The sequence below is a fragment of the Esox lucius genome, chromosome 10, assembly GCF_011004845.1.
Source record: "Esox lucius isolate fEsoLuc1 chromosome 10, fEsoLuc1.pri, whole genome shotgun sequence".
NCBI classification, from domain to species: domain Eukaryota; kingdom Metazoa; phylum Chordata; class Actinopteri; order Esociformes; family Esocidae; genus Esox; species Esox lucius.
In genome coordinates, this window is record NC_047578.1 from 17,847,458 (window position 1) to 17,870,919 (window position 23,462).

At 40.9% G+C, this 23,462-nt stretch overlaps 3 protein-coding genes across 7 annotated transcripts; 2 read left to right on the forward strand and 1 right to left on the reverse strand.

Annotated features, from left to right (window-relative positions):
• The first annotated feature begins 1,078 nt into the window (after positions 1-1,078).
• On the forward strand, positions 1,079-7,514 carry s100v2 (S100 calcium binding protein V2). The gene is made up of 3 exons (XM_029122777.2): positions 1,079-1,302; positions 5,712-5,843; positions 7,276-7,514. Exons 1-3 carry the CDS (start codon positions 1,291-1,293, stop codon positions 7,444-7,446), a joined length of 315 nt encoding a protein of 104 aa, XP_028978610.1. The 5' UTR covers positions 1,079-1,290; the 3' UTR covers positions 7,447-7,514.
• A 2,794-nt stretch (positions 7,515-10,308) lies between these two features.
• Positions 10,309-13,394, reverse strand: LOC106024484. The gene is made up of 3 exons (XM_020050418.2): positions 13,257-13,394; positions 12,643-12,694; positions 10,309-12,455 (listed from the first exon to the last, which is right to left on the reverse strand). The coding sequence occupies exons 1-3, from the start codon at positions 13,324-13,326 to the stop codon at positions 10,481-10,483; spliced, it is 2,097 nt and encodes a 698-aa protein (XP_019905977.2). The 5' UTR covers positions 13,327-13,394; the 3' UTR covers positions 10,309-10,480.
• Positions 13,395-15,447: 2,053 nt separating this feature from the next.
• thap7 (THAP domain containing 7) lies at positions 15,448-21,650 on the forward strand. Of its 5 annotated transcripts, none has more exons than XM_010873664.3 (5): positions 15,448-15,514; positions 16,454-16,554; positions 16,730-16,885; positions 17,985-18,107; positions 18,838-21,650. In XM_010873664.3, exons 2-5 carry the CDS (start codon positions 16,475-16,477, stop codon positions 20,414-20,416), a joined length of 1,938 nt encoding a protein of 645 aa, XP_010871966.2. In that variant the 5' UTR covers positions 15,448-15,514; positions 16,454-16,474; the 3' UTR covers positions 20,417-21,650. The 5 variants fall into 5 exon arrangements, with proteins under 5 accessions (XP_010871966.2, XP_010871967.2, XP_010871969.2 ...); XM_010873665.4 differs by lacking the exon at positions 15,448-15,514 and adding an exon at positions 15,773-16,163; XM_010873667.4 differs by lacking the exon at positions 15,448-15,514 and adding an exon at positions 15,773-16,108.
• The last annotated feature ends 1,812 nt before the right edge of the window (positions 21,651-23,462 follow it).

Here is a 23,462-nt window from a genome sequence, read left to right on the forward strand (position 1 = left end):
TAACAGTGTTATTTCTCCGCATAAGCCTTAACGTCTCAGCAAGGATACATCGTGCGTCAGCCGAGACGTTGGCATACTGAGCTCGCCAGCGCTGAGTCCTTCAAAAACCACTTGATCCTGTGGCTTCGCGAATTTGGGCGTGGTGTCTGCCTTCATTGGAATAAAGCAAGACGCGAAAGAGAGGGCCATCGAAAGCTCCTTGGGGATTGACACACCCATGTCCCCAGGGATACTGGCCACGGTACCCGCTTATTAAACCGATTCGCTTCGCATCCTGGATAAATATTAAGCGATTTACCTTGGAATTAGATTATACCAGAATATCAATTACTGTAGTTTTTATCAAGCATATGATTAACAAAGGTGGATGGTAGTGTAAAGCACCGGGTTTGGACCCAGCTGTGGGGCTTTATAGACGCACGGTTAAATGGTAGCATGATGGACTTGGTTTTCATGTAAATACCTGTATTGACAAAACAGAGAGGACTGAGAACCCGTTTTTATCGTGGCCCATGTCTACCCACCCGCGTGTTACTAAGTAACAAAACCGGCTTGCAAGAATCTGGTCGTGCCTGCTCATTGTGGATAAATTTCGTTTGTGTTCGCCTGCCACCAGATGACCAAACTTAAAATGCATGCATAGACCTAATGGAAATTGAAACAGAAAATGAGGAACAACTGTAATTATAAAGGAGTTTGAACTTGAAAAAATACAGTACATGGTTCATTACACGTTCTGTAGTTGTAAGCTTTTCATACATTGTAAAAATGTTACATTGGAGGGGCAAACATTTTTGAACAATATAGAAGAACTCCACCATAAACTTCAGATTGTTCTTGCGTAAACAAATGTGTTCCAACTTTTGCTAAAGGTTTCCAGATGTTGAGTGAATCATCGGGCTCTCTTCTTCAATAGCAGGCCTAGGCCTGCATTTTAACTGTACAAATCACTACCCTCTACAAAACGTAGCCTGTAACATTTCAAAACAAAAGAAAACGATCTATAATAAAGGTGGTATTCTATATTACTGAACGTAGACTCTCGGCCTTGTGAAGTTAACAGTTCCAATGCATCGGGTTACTCAGAGCGCAATTCTTTCCATAGCTTTCTCTGACTGACACGGAAGGTGGAATCCAGTTGCAGTTTTTTTTTTCTTGTGTGGGAGGATTTAGGAATGTTGCCAATATGTGACAGAAGCAATGGAACGCTGAGCGAGAAAAGTAACAATTACTGAACGTCGCAGAGAGAAAACTTTACTTTCTAAAAGAACAGGACAAAATCGAATCCAAATGGCTGAACAGGTAGGCTTACTATAACATTTTATAGGAGCACTTGTCAAACGTTCCACTTGAATAGATAATGTCTTTACTCGTCCTGAAAGCAACGAATGGATTTTTCTTTAGGAGATCACTTTTCACAACTTTTACGCATCGTTCGGATTCATGTTGGATGTTGGTGGGCCTAGTTTTAAAAATTTCCATCGTTATGCTATCCGTTCTAAATTTTGACAAAGCAGTTATGAAATCTTAAGGAGACTATTAGGCGCGTTTGCATAGACGGTATCATAGCCTAGCATGCTTTCCACACGCGTGCCAACTTAATGGGACCATATGCAATTGTTACTTTTTGGGCGTATAAATGAACAGGCCCAAATAATGATTCTTAAATAATAGAATTGATAATATTTCAAGAGCTTATTTGAACAGGCCTATTCCATCAGAACCCTAAAACTAATATAGTTTTCCTTTAACGTTTTTAAATAAAGTAAATGTAAGCAATTACTAAAACATGGTCAAGACTATCAAGGATTTGGAAAACATTGATTATGGGCTGCATGAATATGAATTCCCTGCATTCATAATTCTGGCCCTAAATTAGAGGGGTTTCTCCTTATCCGTTACCAAGGGGTTTACACCCAGTAAGCACGGTCAAACACAAGGGCTACGAAGGTTCAAAAGACATTCATTTGGTTGGTCCGAACATTTGTGTCCATGGATGTTTGGTCCAGACACGCCTGAATATGTCCCAAAGATAGACACCTATGATTCGGATTTGGTTTGGAAAGGATCAAATCTAAACCATTCATACATGTCTATGTTTCACAGGTTTGGACGGCACAGTCCAACAACTGCAGAATACAACAGCAGATAGCAGTTTTATACAGTAGTGTGCGGAAGAGTACAGTAATGGATAGCAATTTACTGTGAACTACTGTACATTACTGTATTAATCTCAGTACACTACTGTACTGTACTTTGATGTCCAAGCTTTTGACATGTGTGGACAACTGGCCTGGATTGACCAGCAGTCTTGTTTGAGGCCTCATCTCATAAGTAAAATACGTAGTATTTGTTGAGAATGTTTTTACACTAACAGTAAGGGCTTTTAGCATACACATTCAGTGAATCAGTGTTTTCAACTGTCGTACTTAAAGGGTAACTCTCAACCCCATTTCAGCCTTTGCTAGCCCCCTATAAAACAAAAGCATTCAGGGGAATTTTTTGTGTTACAGGGATTCACATTCATTTCTGCTAAGAAAGGGAGGAGCAACAGCACCACCATCTTGCTGTCACCTGAGCCCCTCCCTGAAAATGACTATGCAGGGCTTTTGCCAGGTGCCTCTTCACAAAATGCACTGGCACTGTTAAACCAATAGGGGCTCAAAAAGAGCTAGAAGTACAAAAGAAAATACATATAGTTATAAATACAAAAGCTTTTTGTAAACCGTTACTGAAAATGCTATTGTATTTGAAGTGTTTTTCCTTTTTTCCCCTGCTGGCCTGAAAACCTTGAACATGATCGCTGCCAGTTGCTAAGCTTTTAAAAAAACGAATATAAGTGCTTGTGACAGTGGGGATAATACATATTCTGCACTGCGCTTCAATTTGCTATTTTATTTTGCTATTTTAAATGGAAATAAAATGGTTCAAAGTAAACTGTATCGACATGTTAACCTTTTCAAAAATATGTAATTTCAACTTTCATTCAGAATCAAATTTGAAAATACACCTAATTTCAATGTCTGGAATAGACATAGTTGGCTCTCTGTGCATACTTAGATACATGTATTTAAATAAACAGATTAGTGGGCATGCCCTGGAACAGCAGCAAAGAATGTGCACAACAACAAATTAATGCAGGCCATATGTTGACTAGGCAGCCAGGAGTTATCAGTTGTCTCTGTAGGCTACAGAGGACACTGTGAGGAAATGGAAAGCACGGGGAGGCAATCAGTCCCTTCTCATTCCATCAACACAGCTCCTGCCACATAGACCTTACACAGGCTAATAAGCCAGTAATGACCCTGTCCCCGGGCTATTTTGAACATCGCACATTAGCCTGACACAACTACCATTACATGTTGGCCTTGAGTGGGGTAACCCTATCATTCTATAGGACAGACCATACTGACTGAATTATTTGGCACCTTTTGTCTTCAACCGATCTAGCCACTTCACTGCATTAAATGCCTTGCTTTTACTCAAGTCAGTGCATTATCAAGACAACTCTGTTGCACTTTACACTCAGTTTTCACACAGCTACTTTACAAGATAGCAATTTGGGTTTAGGTGCAAAAGACATGTGGGGGAAGATACTGAGGGAGATGACTGACAGGTACACTTAGCCAGTTAAGCCAATACCTTAACTGGTATTGGCTTAACTGGCTTAGTGTACCTGTCAGTCATTTTGAAATTCCCACTACTTTCTTATTGACAAATGAGAAATGTATTGTTCCAACAGACCTTCCACGCCTTTGAGTGGAAGTGTATGGGAATGAGACAAGGTGAGGGGTGACGGTTAGATAGACAGAGAGCTCCTTAATATTGTTGCCCAATGGTTACATTTTATGACATTTGTTGGCTGGAGTGAGCCATATGTGGAAACATTAAACTGAACACCATAGTAGTTTTAGGCCTACCACAAGATGTGTGAGTCTGGCTTTTATTCAATATTACTTCCAACCCGCCAATGGAAATAACTAAATTCAATTTTTAGGACAGGGCTACTCAACTATATTATTCAATTATATGGGGCCAGATCTTAAGAAGATTAGTTATGGTGGGCCAGAGTTTTTTTTTTGTGGGAGCACTTTTTGTAAAACTGGTCTAAACAATTTTTATCCACAGATACAATTATTATCTTCCAATGCGCTACTGTGAGTGAATGAAAATCAACACTCAAAAAAGGGTGAAAAACCGGTGCTTTAGTTTGAATTCAAACTTGTGTGTAAATTCACAAATGTTTTGTCTGCCATCCTTACACTGTTCTGTCTGTCTTGTGTTACTCTTTTTACAATAGTTTGTCATCCTAGTTTTATTTTCACAACATACTGTAGGGAACTTTTAATACTTTTCTATGTCAGTGAGAATAAAACCTGTCCCTCACTAAACTGATCTAATAACTCTGATATCGCAGGATATCACATTACCCTTGTTTAGACAACATTATGCAAAAGTGAATGAAGCCCATGGGAAAGGTCGTTCAGCACACTTTGAAAAAGTGGATTTTGCAAGTTATTTGTTGATTGGATAAAGTTTATAATAACCATAATTGTCTCTGTTTAGTGTTTTAACTCGCCGCTGAGAAGTTGAGCACAAAGCTCATGTGTAATGACACAAAAGAGAAAAGCAGACAGAGCGTGTCCCTTCTAGCAGCTCTGATTTGCTGCAACTTGCAGGTTGGGTGATATTTGACTGACATCACTTAATGGGCAGTAGACTTTTTCTTGTAACCTTTAACTTTTTTATTAAATGTTCAGAGTTGATCAGAGGCCCATGCTAAATTGAAAAAACACAGATCTGGCAGTCAGGCCACCATTTCAATTATCCTGCTTTAGTAGATAGGTAAAGCCAGTTTCAAGTAACCACTGATTCCTCCCCCTGTAACTGAAGTGCTTGTGTGCACACCCTGAAGATAAACAGTGGTGGGGGCAGCTTTCATAGCTACCCCGACCTGCAGGTATTTCAAGTACGCCTTCCTTCCCTAGGTTGCAAAGATCGAATGTACCTGAATTTGCCTTCTATGTTTGGTTTTTGGTTAAAAGGGGGTATAGAATGATGTCTAGCAATCACCAAGACAACCAGTCAATGTAACAAATCAGCATGCCAATGCAAAATGTCTCCTTCAAAAAAAAACTAAAAGTTGTACTACTTTTGTATTCACATTTTTTATTCACTGTACAATTTCCCATTGTACTATAGTTGTCTTATGACTCATCTGCGTTACAGTACTATCTATTCCAAAATCTTTACACACCTTAGTAGGTTAATCACTTTAGTTACACTGATACTGGGAAAGGTGCAATACCAAACATTTGAGTGAATGGAACAGTGTGATACGTGCAGACAAGAATGCTGCCGTGTTGTAAGAACAGGGCCTTCTCTACAGGCTTGAGAAGAAGCCACTGGGATTAGACGTCAGCGCTCCGGCTTAGTGTGGACCTCTGACGCGTGGAGGCACGCAAGATATGTGTTTGAGGAAAGACGCGAACGTGTTAAAAAAAAAAAAGACATTTGGGACAGAAGTGATGGGAGATTGGTACACTTTGGCTTACTTCTCTGGGAGTTTGTCTCTAGAATACAACAACTTTCTTTCTTACTGATCTATAATCACAATAATAATAAACTGCAAAGGAATGTCCGAAAATGCTTTTCTTATTCCTATGTTATTTTGATTCACCCTGAAATGTTTTTTCCCCCCCCACATTTAGTACTCAGACCTGGAAAAGGCCATCAACACCCTGGTCACACAGTTCCATGCTGCTTCGGCTAATAATGGCCCCACACTCCAAACTGACGAGTTCAAAAGCCTCCTCTCCTCCCAGTTGCCTAACTTAGCCAAGGTAAGCTGCACGGCTTGTCCTCATTGTTCCCGCCCACCTCTGATTCAGCCAGTAGAACACGGCCTCTGACTCTTACTGCCAGCCCCTTCAATAACACGTGGATAATGCAAAGCTCCTCCTGTAACTCCCGAACAAACACGCCGAAAATGCCTAGAGGGCTCGGTGGCCAGGTTAGATCTAAAATTCCCTATAATCTACGTTGTGTGAAGTCACCAGTTCAGTTAAAAACATGTTCGCACATATTCTTAAACTCCCACGCTGGATTGTGTTCTGTCTGTATTTCATTTGCTTAAAGTAAAACGTAGGTACTGAATGTGATATGTGCTTAATTTGAAACACTAAAAAAGGCTAAAGTATCTTGCCTGTGATTGCCTATGTATTTAAAATGGTTTCTTAGCTGTCTGAGACCCACAGTGGTTTATCAAGATGAGCCTAGCATCTATCTTCAATTGTGCCAGTGAGTTTCAAAGATAGCTATGCTTGTGAAAAATAGGAAAAGGTCAGTTCAAATACAAATACATGAGCAAGTAAGGAATGTTCCATGTTGTTCTTTCATCTAGCAAGGGAAACGAAATGACGGTGACATGAATTAATGTTTTCCTTTACCAGCAAAAACCCCCAAATTATTCTAGTATGACTCCTTGTACCAAGTCCACTTTATCCACCATAAACTGGACAACCAAGTAGAGTATTTCTGTGACACAGTAACTAGCCACAAAGCCTACCATAGGAAAAAAAAAACATATGTGAAAGGCAAATGAGGTTGAGGGTAAGGGGGCAGAATACACAACAATTGAAGTTAATATGTATAATTGTGAATTATCTAAGTGTTTTTCATTATGTTTAAACTTTAAGCAAGAAATGTAATGATTACATCATTTAAACTCTCTGTATTATCTCAGCTGTAGGGCTGTGGTCAGAACAGGAAATATTTTCCCAAATCAATTTCCTTTTGTTTCAAGGAGAGATCCACTGTGTGTGCGTGTTTGTATCTGCCTGGCTGAAGGCTTTGTCAAATCTCAGAATAACCTTAACATTGGTTACCGGCAGATTTCCAAACAAAGAAACGGTTGCTATTTAAAAAGCTAAAATGTATAAGAGGAGTTTTCCTCTAGGAGATTCATAGACCTTTAACCACTAGAGGGCAGCCAAAACTTAAACATAGGACTGTTAATTACCATAAAGTACAGGACTGCTGTATTTACACAGCTGTTGCATTATGAACACTTTGACTGGAGTTATGCAGTTGAACTATTGCTGAGGGTATTTGTACTGTTATGAATAATGCCTGCTGACTAATGCGAAGTAATCACCAACTGACCATTAATGCGTAATTCCCTAACTGCGTATTACGTATCAGTAAGGCCTTTATTCATTGCAATGTGTCCATGTGGGTGGAGAGTTGTTTATCGTGCTGCCTTACTCCCCCCAGACTGCAGGCTCAGAGCAGGGCCTCGGCGAGGTGATGAGAACGATGGGTGTGGCAGATGGAGAGGGAATCTCCTTCAAGAACTTCTGGAGCTTGATCCAGCAACTGGCCGGCAAACAGTATGGTCTACTCAGCAACGAGAAGGTGTCCAAGTGTAACTGTGTGCTCCTGTAAGGTCAATGCCTTCGGACAGTGACCTGAGCCTGAGTATCCCTCCTAGGGTCTGCCCCCCCCCCCCCCCCCCCCCATAGCCCCCGCTCCCTCCATTATAGGTATTTTGTGTACATTCCCCATGCTTGCAGTACCAGCAGTGTTCATCTCTTAGCTCTATGCTACTGGGTTTACAAGAATGTGTCATCAACAGTTTTGGTGATTCCATCCATATCGCTTCAGATGTTCAGATGTACCCACTCTCAAATTGTGAAAGTCACTATAGGTTTGCTACCAGTCTAACCACTAGAAATACAGCTTGGACAACACACGATCTGAAGAAAGCCATGAGTGAGGTTAAGGTGCTTAAAAAAAAAAAAATTAAGAAAATTATTGTAATTTACACACCACAGATCCCATTAGTGGAAAGCTCCTCTGAGTAACCACTAGTCCAAATACATACACATGGTATTTGGAGTCCTCATTGCATGTTTACTTCAAATTTTTGTTCTTTCTCCCTACTGTGGTATTGCAGTTTTGTATTTATATTTTGTAATTCTTTTTATTCCGGCCAATGTGATAACATATTACATCATGACATGGTTTAATAAAGATAAATAGAATTGGCGACAAAAGTGAGCTCTTATTGTGATGTATTTTGGGAAAATATGGGTGAATTATCACTTAAATCATTAATGACATAACCCACATTTCTTAACCACTGGCAGATAGTTATTTAATAAAAGTTGGTGTTAAAATATTAAATACATTTTTAAATGTATCAGTTTAGAAAGGCAAATGGTTGTCATGTTCATATAGCAAACAATGTTCCAGCGTAAAATGTCTCTGCTTTGGAAAAATATTTTTTGGCCCAATAGCAGATATTATTTTCATGCAACCTTTGAACATCTCATTTTGAAATTAATCCGTAAATTTTCTATTGTTTAAAGTTTTCATATATAAAGTAAACTAAGGAATTATTAGTATCCTAAACAACCCAAAAGACTAGCAATAGGGTGTGTTCAAGCCATATGTTTTCATTTCAACACCCGAATTTTGTCAAACATAAAACATTTTACTTAGTATTATGATGTTTTCTGCAAAACAGGTTTCAAAAGTATTGGCACCCCTAAGAATATTTAAAGTAAAACCAAACTAAGTGGCATCTGTTATACCATTTTGTGCTTTTTAGGTCTCAGTCTCCAAGAACTGAATTGTTTCACTGGGTTATACATACTGTATGAGGTCAAACATATGTAAAATCTCTTTGTCTTCCATCACTATGAGTAAAACCAGATCATCCAGAGCATCAATTAATCAATCAAATGTATTTATAAAGCCCTTTTTACATCAGCAGTTGTCACAACGTGCTTTTACAAAACACAGAGCCTGAAGAGCATCCACCTGAAAGGAGCCAGATGGTTGTTATGGTTGTAGACCTACACAGATCAGGTAAAATATATTTTAAAAATACAGAAACACCAAGCACAGTCAAAGCAATTTTCAAGAAGTTTAAGAAGTCTGGAACAGTTGCAAATTTGCCAAGTAGAGGACGCATGTATATTGCCCCCACACACAGGGAGGAAAATGGTAAGGGAGGATGATAAGATGGTAAGGGAGGATGGTAAGATGGAAAGGGAGGATGGTAAGGGAGGGTGGTAAGATGGTAATGGAGGATGGTAAGGGAGGATGGTAAGATGGTAAGGGAGGATGGTAAGATGGTAAGGGAGGATGGTAAGATGGTAAGGGAGGATCACAGTTTAAGAAATGCAAAGTCTAGTGGAAGCTTGGGGTTATCAAGTTTCAAAGTCTTTGGAAGGGTGGCACAAAAGAAGCCCTTATTGAGCTCAACCCACAAAATGTAGCAAATGAACTTAGCCAAGTTATTAGATTTACAATTGTAATCCTTTTATGTGGTCGGATGAAACAAAAAAGGACTTTACGGAAATGCACACCATCAGCATGTTTGAAGACAAAAAAGGACATAAACGGAAAAGCTGATACCCACTGTAAAATATGCAAGTGGATCATTGATGCATTGGTGATGTTTTGTAACTAGTGGTACAGGGGCTCTGGTTAAGAGCAATGGCGTAATGAATTCCCATAAGAATCAGGATATTTTAGCCCAGAAACTCGTTGCTCTGCCAGGCCATTGAGACTTGGCCGTGGATGGACATTTCAACACGACAGTGACCCCTAACATACATTAAAATCCACAAAAGAATTGTTGTGGGACCACAAAATGTTTGATTGTAGGAGTTGTAGTATGTATGTATTTAAGAAAAATATACTACTCATTGAAAGTTTTGTGTTTGATAAATTAATGTACTGAAATAAAAGGATACATCTCCCCCTTATTGTTTGAACCCAAAATATGACTCAATGTTTGTGTTGTTTATTTTTTGCCTTCACTTGAGTTGACTGTAAATGTTCACAATTTTTGAAAATTTCAATTTCTTAATTGACAGACACTATTTTTGCATTCATAGTTAGGGCGAGCAGGAGACATCCTGGTTAGAAGAATGTAAAATACAATCCTCCTGTCTACAGACAGATCCAAAGTCAGCAGAGCAGTTTTTCAGTATTCTCGTAATTAAGCCATCCAAGGAACTCCACCTTAGTTTAGGAGAAATTTACATAAAGGATAGACCCACAGATGGAAACATATAAAAAGAAATGTACAGACTTTTTTTTGTAAAAGGTTGTAATAATTAGTCAATTAATAACACTAAGATTTGTCACCCATATTAAACAGATTGTATGTGTACAATCTTAATTTCGCTATATTCACACAGCGAGGAAATCCTGTAGCAACAGGAAATATAAATTATTATGTAAATTATAATTAATGAACATTTCGATCTATTACTAATGGATGTAGGGTACATTTTTAAGTGGAATTCACAACTGTAAAGAATCTTTTAAAACAGTTAATCCACTACAGTTTTGAATTTACTGCTGTGTTAGTACATTGCAACACTAAGGTATTCAAATTTAGATTGTACACTTGTACAGTTAATCGACTTGTGCAAAGTAATTGAATAGGGTTGTTCCATCCTCATGCTCTGCATCCTCTTGCCAGCTTCTTCCCCTCTGGCGTCCCTCGAAAGAATTCCAGGTAGGATGAAAACACATATTTATTCATGACCTTGACCCTACCGAAGATATCAAGCTCTGTCTTCTGGTCGTGGTCAACGCCACTCATCATTTGCTTGGACTTTGTGAAGAGAAAGTTCTCTTTTGCGACAACCTGATCCAGCCAATCGAGGGTGTTCCGTTTGGTCATCTTCTCCTCAGCTTTGTCCACGGCGCAGCCATAGAACCCGCGTCTACCGTGTTCCAGCCATGGGTCATCCACAACCATGGGGTGGTCATCCCCAACAAAGGCTGTGCAGAGAGAACTGTCTGAGCCCTGGGTTCGGCTCACCTCACAAGCGATAACAGTCATAAGGAAGAGAGAGAAGGTACGGAAGTTCCGGACGGACGCAGTGAAAACGGCTGCCATGAAGTAATGAGTCCAGTGTTCGCAGTCACGGACACAATGTTGCAGCTGGAAAGTCTGCCGGCAGAAGTCGTTGAAATGGGATGCCTTGAGGCCCTTCCTCAGCTGTTGGAGGGTATAGTGCTGCCTCTGGTCCTGGAAAGTGTGGGTGAATTTCTCGATTTCTTGCAGATGGTCAGAAGCAATGTATTTTCCCACCAAGGACGCGTAAAAGGTTCTCTTCTGCACCTTGAAGATGCAGTCGTTCAGAACGTAATACAAGTCAACGTTTGTGTCTTCCCTGGCATTGTATCTAATCTCAACTAGCAAATCAAGAATGGTGGTAATGTGTTTGATAGGAAAGTCTTCCATGGGTTTGAGGCCGTGCAGCCAAACTGCTGTTAGGTTTCGTTGCCCCGGGATGTAATCTGGAGCGCGCCTTCTTTCATTCTCCTCAAAGAACAGGCTCCATGTAAGCCCCTCTAGACAGTCAATGGAGGTGTACTTTTTACGCAAGTCTTCTGAGACAAACATCTGAGGGTGGCTTGGCCATTCTAAAGTCTGTATGTACAAGGTGTGTCCCTGATAGTTGGGAATGACCTGTCCCCTGTTGGCCCCCTCTACTCGGGTTAGCAGGTTACCACTCTGGTCCAGCTGAGCAATGATTTTCTTACTGCTATCGTTATATTTCCAGACTCCTTCCTCTCTTGTCACTATCTGTCCCCAGGGGCTAACAGAGAGCACTGAGGTCTGCAAATGCAGTGTGGTCTCCACATTTAGGAACCTGAGTGCTCGCAGAAGCCGTCCCGCGTACTGGAGGTCCTTTCCTAGTGCACACCCCACAAGGCTAATAGTGCGCAGATTTCCACCTTCTATCTTCATGGCCACCACAACATCAGCCAGATCCTCTGGCCCATAATTCCCTAGTCTTGCCACCCCATCACTGTTCTTACTGCCATGACCCACAAGCACTACACGGCTGTCTCCGGTCAAAGGGGTATATGAGCCCCTGATGACTTGGAGCTCCCCCTGGTGGTATATCAGTAAAGTTGACAAAGAAGGGTACTTCTTAAAGATGAAGTTGGCCGACTCAGTCACTACAGGGTCATCTTCCAGGATCACCACATTCTGGTGGTCAAAATAAATAGAACTGTCCCTCACATTTACCTTATGACCAAATGACACATTTACCTCAGATACAATATTATGTTGGTGAGTTCTACCAGAGTCAATTCGGAGTAAAGATTGCAGTGAGATTGATTTAAAAAAAGTAGTTAACAAGTGTAATGACGACTGATTAAGTGAGACTTGCAAAGCATCATTACTAAGACTGAGGCTCCTAACCATAACACAAGCACCACTGACATTTCCATGACTATACAGTGACTCAGATGTGACAAGGACTTTCATCAGACACAACCTGGAACTATTAAGCATAGCACACACTTCCCCAGGCTTGATATGATCATGTAAATCAGGACCTGATCCAGCACCATCAGAGCATTTCTCTGAGGGGAAAAGATCCAGTAGAGTCTTCTCAGGTGGTGGGAGCCTATCAAAACCAAAATCAAAACATAGTTTTATATATATAAAACAGATATCTTTATATTTCTCATTTCCCACCAATGTTATTTAGGGGTGTTGTTTTCATTTTTTATGTACACTATGATTTAAATTAAACCTAAATCAAATTTAAAACAATAAATAAATGCTAGCTGACCTTGTTGTTTGTACCTTACCTATCAATTATATGGGACTCAAACGCCACGTTATGGGTTTCCCAGTTCACGCCTGTACAAACATATGTCAAGCGTATTTTATTATAAAATGTAAAATAAAAAACATTCATAGTCCATGTATTGTGAATTGTTTACATGGAGGCAGAGTGTGCTGTCAATTTTCTGGAACTAATGTAGGCCAGTTGCAAAGGGTACTGATACTGGATGTGTTTATTTAGGCACATCTAATAAGCAGATGCCATTTAATGACATGGACTTTAGGACACTTCCACACTGAATAACATTTAGCTTGCCATATTACATTTGGACCAACTGTATTTGCACAGAAAATTATCCCAGCAGGAATATGCTCTATTACTCTATGGAGGCTAATGTCCTAGTCAAACACCTAGCGGATACTATTATATCTTCACTCGGCCCAAAAATACAAAAATCTGTATACAACCTACCACTGTAACCTATCACTGTAATTACATTATGTTCCAGAGTACTCACTTAGACTATTTACTAATAACATCAGTGTATTTCCATTGAAAAATGTATTTGCAAATTAAGAAAAATTCTGCTAAAGAACCCAAGTAAATACATGTTGTCTAAAAGAAAACGTTTCTCACCTGCAACCATTGGATTTGGGGGCAAAGACAAATGAAGGAGGAAGATGAGGTAAAAGCTAAGAGTCCTCATTGTGATGTTCTAAGAGTTTTCAGACTCTGCAGCATTCATTCATCAGACAGTTTTCCTAGGGTGCACTCACAAATACAGAACAAAGACAGTTCAGTTTGGTTCTTAGACACGTGACTGTTTGATATGATAACACATTTAACTAGATAAGGAAGAGGGTTGAGCTAACAAGACGTAATACTGTTTAGCAGAGAAAGTGAACTAGAAGTATAACCTGGACTCAACATTAATAAAGACAACAGATAACATTTGGTACTCGGCAAAGATTCTTAAAGCTCACATAACCACTTATTAGACTTATTACAGAGCTTGCACACCTGAATCAACTTTACTACAGGCTGAGTCCTAAGCTCCTCTGAACTAGCTAGGTGAGCTAGCTCAGAGGAACAGTTAGAAGTTTCGGGGTCAGCGCGCTGAGATGAGAACAAGTGCTACAGGATCATGGGGAAGTTATAAAATACGCAAGGTATTGGCAAAAGGGGCGTCCTGGGTTAATGTTTTGGAAATGAGAGGTACATGTATTGCTTCTTCCAGACAGTGTCTTTCATTATTATAGGGCCCCGTTCATAACAGCAGGCACGTGCACAGGTAAGGCTCAACCAATAAGCATGCGTCGTCCGTGTTTTTTCGCAAGTCACTCACTCCAACACTTCGTCCGTCCATGTGAGCAAACAGCTCAGCCCACTATTTCAGATTCAGCACATGCCTCTCTGAAGGTTTGTGCACGGTACTGGTTAACAGCAATTTTGGAGAGAATAATTAAATTGAAAATGCCACAAAGATCATGTGAAATCACATCACCTTGATGTTAAATACATCTAAAGGTTAACAGAAGTCCTTTGAAACAGAGGTCTGAACCAGATTCCCTAAGATATTACCTAGAGTATAATCATGGCAACTCAAATGCCATTTTGGTGTGTTTCTATTAAGAAATACATTAATTATGGGTTGCAGATAGCCTAGCAGTTAGATTATCTGACCAGTAACTGATAAGTTGCTAGATAAAATCGTTGAGGCAAAAAATTATAAGTTATTTCCTTGAGCAAGGCAGTTAATCCAATTTGCTCCACTAAGTTGTTCCGGATAACAACAACAACCTAAATGTCATTATAAAATGTTAGGCAAAAAAGATAGTTTAGAACTCAATTGCATCCCTTGCGCTTCATTAAGATAGTATCATAATTCATCAACTTCATAGGAGTTTTAGATAATAACCAACAAACAGTTTGGTGTGAATGACAATTAAAAGAATTACAGATACTCTAGCTACGCAACATATGCTGTGTGACAACCAGTATTTTTTATTGATCTTTCTGTACAAACAGCATACACCATCAACTCTTTACAGTATGCAACCCTTGTAGCTACACGTCTTGGATCTTGAAGTCGGTGAATGTCTTATCTGCCCAAGGTCAACGCATATGATGATATGAGAGTCTTCAGTTGTTCATGTGTGCTTCGTTGTGTGCTTTGATGTCTGTTCAAATGTGATTAAAACTCTAAACAGCAACACAACACTTGGGGCAAACCCCAATTGTCTCTGCCTTGTGGGCACAGGTGGCCCTTACTGCAATTCAGTGGACAAGACCCAGTTGAAATACACAAAATATTGTTACAAAATCTACATGTCTCAATGACCTTCTAAGTCTATGTGCTTGAATCTCATAGAAAACCTGTGGTTTGAATTGAAAAGGGCATATGTGCAGACAGACAGCTCTGTCCTGTGTTCACCCATCTCATAAAAAGATAAGGGGAAAAGCAGAGTACCATCATTCTTGCAACTTAAGAGTGTACAAAGTACTGAAAACAAGGGTGCAAAAAATGTATTCTTTAAAAATTCTTCTACAATTTAAGAAATGTTTAATTTTGGTTCTGACCTGTGAATCAATAATAAAGAACAGTATATTCTAAATATTGGAAAACTACAATATAGTTCATGATGCAGTGTTTACTTTATACAGTATTATTTTATCAAAGATGCCAATAATTTTGGAGGTGTCAATAGTCTCCCAAAGGTATCTACCTAAAATAATTAGTTGAAAAATTATTTAATTAGATATTATCTAATGCAACGGCATTAACTGTATGCATTTATTGGCGAGATAAAAGAGGCGGGCATTACACAAGACGTCATACGGGGGAGGAAGAGCAAGACGGCCATCTTCGTGAGGTCAGAAGATTGCGTTTTAAGGTAATTCTTCAAATAATACACTTTTCAAATACCAACTGCACAACAGTATACTAATATTGGTGTTAATATTTAAACGCTTGTTTGACATCTGATAGCAAAGACGCAAATTATCTTCTATAGTCCGGAGACCCTTTTTGTCTGAGCTAACCTCAGCCTATTAGCAAGCTACGGCTAGTTTGCCACAGTACCAAGGAAATGAAGGTTATTGGTCTTATGTGTTCGTGGCACGAAATTGTCGCTTGCCAACAATGGATATTGAACAACAGCAGCAGCAGTTTGTCCAATCACAAATGAAACCTATGCACGTGTGGAGATGTGAGAAGATTTGAATGGTACACCTATTAGCAACATGGTGAAACTTGAGACTACACATTGCTCGATTACCATTGCTTACGCACGCCTGTTAAATCCTCTATACAAGTGTGTTAAGGGTCCAATCGGGATTGGACAGTTATCTTCGCCCCCACAATTAAGCAAGCACTTTCCTTCTATCCTACTTCGACATGGAACGTAAAATCGGGCGAGCTTTCTGTGAAGGGACAGCCATTGGGGGAGAGGCACGCTTGCGAAATAATAACGTACGCCGCGTGATAGGTGAACAGGCTGTTGTCGCTAGGTTTCCTAAACGACTCCTCAAAATGCTGGAAAAGTAAAAAAAGATGGAATGCAAAACAAAAAAACTGCATAATTTGTGAAATGACCGTGAGCTTGTATTACCTGTCCTATTATTAATTTATTACAGTTGCCTATATTGCTTATTACCAGGCTAAATGTATACTCTGTCTTAGGTAAAGAAGTTACCATTCATCTTATCACTGCTTTACAGTTTGTTTATTATTTATATTGCGATTTGAGCAGTTTCCTTTGCTGATAACTAATTCAATTACCATGACCCATAACCTTCTATGTCCTTGAGTCTTAAAGTTAGATTTTCCTTAGTTTTTCAGCTATCGTGCTCAGATGCCTAGACACTGCTCTGCAGGTGGATGCAAGTCCCGTGACACCAGGGAAAATCGTAAGGCTGGCATTACCTTTCACAGGTAAATCCAATCAAAGTTGTGATCCATAAGCTTCTATGGCAAAAAAGTTACAAAATTATGCCAGTTTTGTTTGTCGTTGTACAGAACATTTTAAAATGAACCCTTACCTTCTTGAATGTCTTCCTGTGCCACCCAAATATATGGCAAGTCTTCCTTAAGTTCCTGTGTTTGCAAGGTTGCCAAAGCGTGGAACAGCACGGCGGGGCCTGTGGATCATCAACTCTCACCGGCAGGGTCCTCAAGGCCAGGGGCCATGGGATCCCCAGAGCAACTTCATCTATTTCTGCTCCAAGCACTTCACCCCAGAGAGTTTTGAACTCTCCGGAGTCAGGTGTGTAGCATCTCCCAAAACCAATTCAGTTAGGACATGTTTTTTATGTGTACGTGTCATGCAAAATGAAATGGAACAAATGTACGTTATATCATTAGGCCTGCCTATCCATTGTATTGTGTGACATTGTGAAATCTCGCCTTATGAGATTCCACTTCAATAGCTACTTGCTTGTGGAGTTTGCTTCGAAGGGGGCAACAGAGAGTCTGATGAGCCCCTACACCCTTGTTTATTTGCGCTTCCTCTTTGAAACACTTGTGCAAATGGCGGCTGTGCATTAACCATTGGTGTTCATGGTCTGACCTGCTTAATTAGTTTTCTAATATTGTAGAAGGAATTGTAGAAGAAATTCTAATTTTATCAACATGATATTAGTTGGTATCCTCAACCAGAATTAACTAAATGGGCCAAGAGTTTTATTTTAAACAGTCATTAGAAACTGATTCTTTTTGCTAGCTGGGAATAAACATTTAAATAAATTGGAGTAATGAGCAAGTAAAAGAAAAAAATATGTTTTACCTGTAATCAACTCCATGTTTAGTTTTGTTAACTGAATTAAAACATGTGACACCAAGTGAAAAGCCACAAAACATGTTTTACCAGAATGTTAGCTCAGGGGTCTAAATCAATCACAAGTACAAAGACAGACCGATACAGTCTGATTCAGTGTCACAGCTTAGTATATAAACTGCTAATCATGTCTGTACATGTTTGTTGTTCATGAAATCCATTCATAGTTGACCTCAAAGGAAGTTAATATCTTGAAAAGTTAAAAATGAATTCTAACAGTTTGATGTTCCTTAAAGGCAATATACACACTGACACACCCTAATTACTTTTTTTATAGATAATTGTATCTAAAGTTGGCTGAAGTTTGTAATGGTTGTGTAAAGAACTGAATTATGAATTACAGTTGCATTTGGCCCATAAGCTACTTTCAGAGTGAGGAGACATTCAACTTTAAGTTAGAAAAAGCACTTTTTTGTTTATATTCATGCAGCAACCTAAGTATATGTGGTACGTAGCAGTGCATCAAGGATAACTCAGCCTCCAAACAGTTAAGGTTATCCTAATCTTGTCTTCTGATAACTTTACACAGTGGGTACAGAAGACTAAAGGACGATGCGCTGCCCACAGTCTTCGTCCCCCAGCCAGCAGGCAAAGGATCGGGGAAGCCTTCAAGAAGCAAAGGCAAGCAGAGTACCATAAGCCTGCCGACTAGGTAAAAAAATAACAAATGACCAGTCAATGTGACAGTTCTTTGCATCATACTTTCGTTCTGGATATGGAACTATTTTTACAGTGTGGAATGGGATGGTACTCATCAGGGCTGCACCATATTTAGGAGAAATGTAGTTGGCCCTCCATATCCACTCAGATTCCATCACAGTTTCCCAGTTAGCGCCGGGACACCTGCACCTCCAGACAGAGAGCTCTTCTTCCAGGGGAGCATTACATATTACTAGAACTAGTGAACATGACATAAAATGTAGATGTGGATACGTGCAATATATGAAGTGGAATATATCTACAAAGATACCATATGTGGGTAGATAATGAATGTTTGAAAGTTTGTATGCCTGTTTGTATCAGTCTAGACCTAGAGTATCTAACATACTGTAAGATGAGGCCAACCTGACTAGACAGCTGGGTGCTTGTGTGGAATACAACCAAGTGTAATCATAATATAATCAAGAATTAGTCGGAGGGGAGCTAAAATTACATTGGCCCTTTCCAACAGTGTGTAGGGGAAACTGCGCCAATTGGAGAAAAAAAAAAAAAGCTGTATAGCAGACAAACTGAGATGAGTTTAAAAAATATTACATGCTGTTGTTATATGAACATTGCACACATCTATGAATTTAAATAATTGACTGGTCCTAGTACTCATGCAGTAATGTTTTATAAACTCCATGTTGCTCAAAGACACATGTTAAATGTAATCTTTTTAGGAGATGTCGCTCTCTGAAAATGGACGGCTGGAACAGTACCCAACAAAAAACGGAAGCAAAAAATATTGTTACTGCAGAGAAAGTTCTGAGCTTCGAGGCACCCAACGGGGAACCGAATAACCAGACCGAGCAGAGCGATGCCCAGTCCCTCCCTCCCTCTCAGGGAACCTCTGAGCAGATCGTTGAGAAACCACAGAGTTCACCTCGACCTCCCTCAGGTTCGTCACCTGAAGATGCCCCTGGCTCTCCATCCTCTCCCCGTCCTCATTCCCCATCACGATACATGCTGCGCCTCCCTCCACCGCCCGGCTTTTACCTGGCCAAGGAACACAGCTATGCTCAGCACTGCCCCCTGGTGTGGCGGAAGCGTTACGACCGGGCCATCGACAGCCTGGAGAAGTCCCTGCGGCTCCTCAGCGCAGCCAGGCGGAGGGAGAACCGTCTGCGAAATGCGCTCCTGCGCCTCAGGGAGAATCGTCTGAAACACACCCTTCTTCGCTCCCGGGATGGAGCTAAGGCCAGGAGGGGTCGAAGTGGAGATAGGACAGAAGGAGGTGCCAGCCTGTGCAGGCCGGAAGAGGCTGAGATCGATGCGGCGTCCGAGGATTTGGGGCTGTTTGAAGACCGACCTGGGGAATCGATGAGTTGGGAAGGGCGGGTCCGGACTACAGAAACTAAAGCCGGGTTGGAAGAGGATGTGGGGTGCTGCTTCTACTGCGGAAGGGGGCGAGAGGAACCTGGGGTTAAAGTGTCCAGGGCAAGCTCTCAGGTACAGAAAGATGCAGGGGGAACTGCTGATGATTACTCTTGGAGCTCTCACCTGGATGAGAGGGGCCGAAGCAGTCACAGAGGAGGACGAATAGCGAAGAAGGGTCGAGGTCAAAAGGGCGGAGGGACCAGGTCAGAGGCAGGGCCTCCACTGGATGGCTACGAAAGCTACTACTATTATTGTGGTGCGCCGGAGAGTGGTGGAGATGTGCAGGTAGTCATGGTGGAGCAGCCGCCTGAGAAACCTGTGGAGGCTGGCTCGGGACTCCACTACAACCCCCTGCTGTCCATTCCCCTGTTACAAACCCAGTCCCAGGCGGGCCTGCTGCCCTCAAGCGGAGCAGCACTGCAGGAGATCCACAACGGTGTCCAGTTCCTGCGTCAGGGCGCGACCTCCCAGCCGGGGCTTCTCCTCGCAGACCTGAACCCCGTAGAGACGGAGCCAGCTGACGGCCAGCAGGAGCAGCAGCAGCAGGTTTTCTGGATTCAAGAGGGAGCTGAAGGCCCACTGCTCTTAGTACCCGTACCGCACAAAGACCATCTAAAGGGTGGTGTTGGGATGGAAGGAGTGGCAGGAGAGGGTGGAGCACATACTATACTGGTGTCAGGGGAGGGATTTTCCAGTGACTTTGCGGATGAGAAGGAGGAGCTGTGTTTAGAGGCTGGGGGGCTGAGGGTTTCGTTGCCCTCGGATGGGCAGGGATGCCTCCACTCAGACAGCCAGACTACTTTGGGGAGCGGTGAGGTGAGGGAGAGGTTGAAGGAACACTTGGAGGGCTTTCAGCTCCAACTTAGCAGTGAGTTTGACTGAAGGCTGTATCACAGGGCTGAGGCCTTTTTGTAGAGAACAGTATGCTGACGTGTTTTATGCTAAAATTGTGGTATGTTAGAGTTTAGTTAGATGATGAAATATTTATTCCAGTGCTCACTTGGATGAAGCTTGTGTAGATCAGTGTTGGTCAGGAGTGGATTTGCCCGGGTACCCAAATTGAGTTGTGGGATTTCTGTCGTAATGCAATATTTGCATCTTAACTTTTTGTTGGGGATGAAACTATTTTTACATGCCATTTTGACATTAAAATGTTGCGATAATATTAGGCAGCAGAATTCTCACCTTTTTCATGTCTTTAAATCCATTTTGTGTATTTATATACTACCAGACTAAAGTTTGGTCACCTACTCATTCAAGGATACTTCTTTCTGAGCCAATCAGTGTGTTGTACAAGGTACGGTTGGTATATAGAAGACCATTATCATGTCTGTACTATAATAGTCCAGATTATGTCAAGAACACCTCAAATAAGCAAACATAAACAACAGTCCATCATTATTTAAAAACATATAGGTCAGTCCAACTGGAAAATGTCAAGAGTTCAGTCACAAAAACCGTCAAGCACTGTGATGAAACTCTGTCATGAGGAACGCCATGGGAGAGGAAGACCCAGAGTTACCTCAGCTGCATAGGATCAATTAGTTACTGGCCTCAGTTTGCAACCCAAATAAATGCGTCACAGAGTTCTAGTTACAGACACATCTCAACATCAACTGTTCAGAGGAGACTGCGTGAATCAGGCCTTCATTGCCAGTTTGCTACACAGACACCACTACTGAAGGCCACCAATAAGGAGAAACTTGGTTTGGCTAAGACTCAGGGAATATGGACATTAGAACGGTTTGCCAACAATGTGCAAATCTGTCATCAGGGCAGAGGGTGGCTACTTTGAAGAATCTGAAACATACATTTATTTTTGGGTTATTACATCATTCCATATGTGTTTTGATGTCTTCGCTGTTATTCTACAATGTGGAAAACAATAACAAAATACTTGTGAATGAGTAGGTGTGTCCAAACTTTTGTCTTGTGCTGTATAAATATATCTCATTGTAAACCAGTTGCAACTCAACTAAAAACCACTTGTGTAGAGTTTACAAAGTGGATTTCCAATTCAAAATAATTCTAATGGACACATCACAGAATTAATTAAATGCATAAAAATGTGTATTTCAGCATGGATTGTAAAATATGCTCAATATTATTAATAAAATGTTTAAAAATGTCACTATCAGATTTTGTCCATGCTTGCACATGTCGTGTATGCTGTATCGCTCTAAAAGTATTTAGAAGCTGTTTACCGTCAGTTGATGTAGACAGAGTCTGATGTTGGATTTTTGATTTATTTGCAAATAAGGGGCCCTGGGGGGAAGAAACGGTGACCCAACACCCCTGTTTGAACCACATGGTGCAGAGCTGTAGAATGGGCCCTTTGAACACATCCCAGCCATCTCCCATTGACATGGCACACCTGTCTCCAATTATGTTTGGTCGGGGAGAGGATAAAAGGGCCCAGAAGAGCAGCTCTGGGCACAGCAAAGGCAAAAGTGGGAAGACTGTGTCTTAGAAGTAAAATCATTTGTGCTAATGAGTTTGCATACTCTGGCAGAAATTGTGAAATTTTGGCATTGATTTTGAAAATATGACTGATCATGGAAAACATTTTTTATTTAAGGATGGTGATCATATGAAGCCATTTATTATCGCATAGTTGTTTGGCTCCTTTTTATGTTTTTACATACCCTTGAATGTTTGGCCTTGTTACAGACACACAAGGTGACACACACAGGTGAAAATGGCAATTAAAGGTGAATTTCCCACACCTGTGGCTTTTTAAATTGAAATTAGTGTCTGTGTATAAATAGTCAATGGGTTTGTTAGCTGTCATGTGGATGCACTGAGCAGGCTAGATAATGAGCCATGGAGAGCAGAAAAGAACTGTCAAATGACCTGTGTAACAAGGTAATGGAAATTCATATAGATGGAAAAGGATATAAAAAGATATCCAAAGCCTTGTAAATGCCAGACAGTACTGTTCAATCACTTATTAAGAAGTGGAAAATTCGGGGATCTCTTGATACCAAGCCAAGGTCAGGTAGACTAAGAAAGATTTCAGGCCAAACTGCCAGAAGAATTGTTCAGGATACAAATAAAAACCCCACAGGTAACCTCAGGAGAAATACAGGCTGCTCTGGAAAAAGAAAGGATGGTTGTTTCAAGGAGCACACTACAATGATACCTGAACAAAAATTGCTGCATGGTCGAGTTGCCAGAAAGAAGCCTTTTACTGCTCCAATGCCACAAACAAGCCCGGTTACAATATGCCCGACAACACCTTGAAACACCTCACAGCTTCTGGCACACAGTAATTTGGAGTGACAAGACCAAAATAGACCTTCATGGACACAACCATAAGCCCTATATATGGACAGGGGTCAACAAGGCCTATAGTGAACAGAATACCATCCCCACTGTGAAGCAAGGTGGTGGCTCACTGATGTTCTGGGGGTGTGTGAGCTCTAAAGGCACAGGGAATCTTGTGAACATTGATGGCAAGATGAATGCAGCATGTTATCAGAAAACACTGGCAGACAATTTTCATTATTCTGACCGAAAGCTGCGGATGGAACACCCTTGGACTTTCCAGCACGACAATGACCCTAAACACAAGGCCAAGTTGACCCTCCAGAGCAGGGGTGTCCAAACTATTCCACAGAGGGCTGTGTGTTTGCAGGTTTTCGCTCTCCTTGTACATGATTGACTAATTAGGTTACTAATTGGTTAGCTTCTACCCTCACCTGGTTGTGTAGGTGAGGTGGGAACCAATTTATGGGAAAAAACAAAAACCTGCAGACACATGGCCCTCCGTGGTTACAGCAGAAATAGGTGAAGGTTCTGGAGTGACAATCACAGTCTCCTGACCTTAATATCATCGAGGTACTCTGGGGAGATCTCAAACGTGCGGTTCATGCAAGATGACCAAAGACTTTGCATGACATTGAGGCATTTTGCCAAGATGAATGGG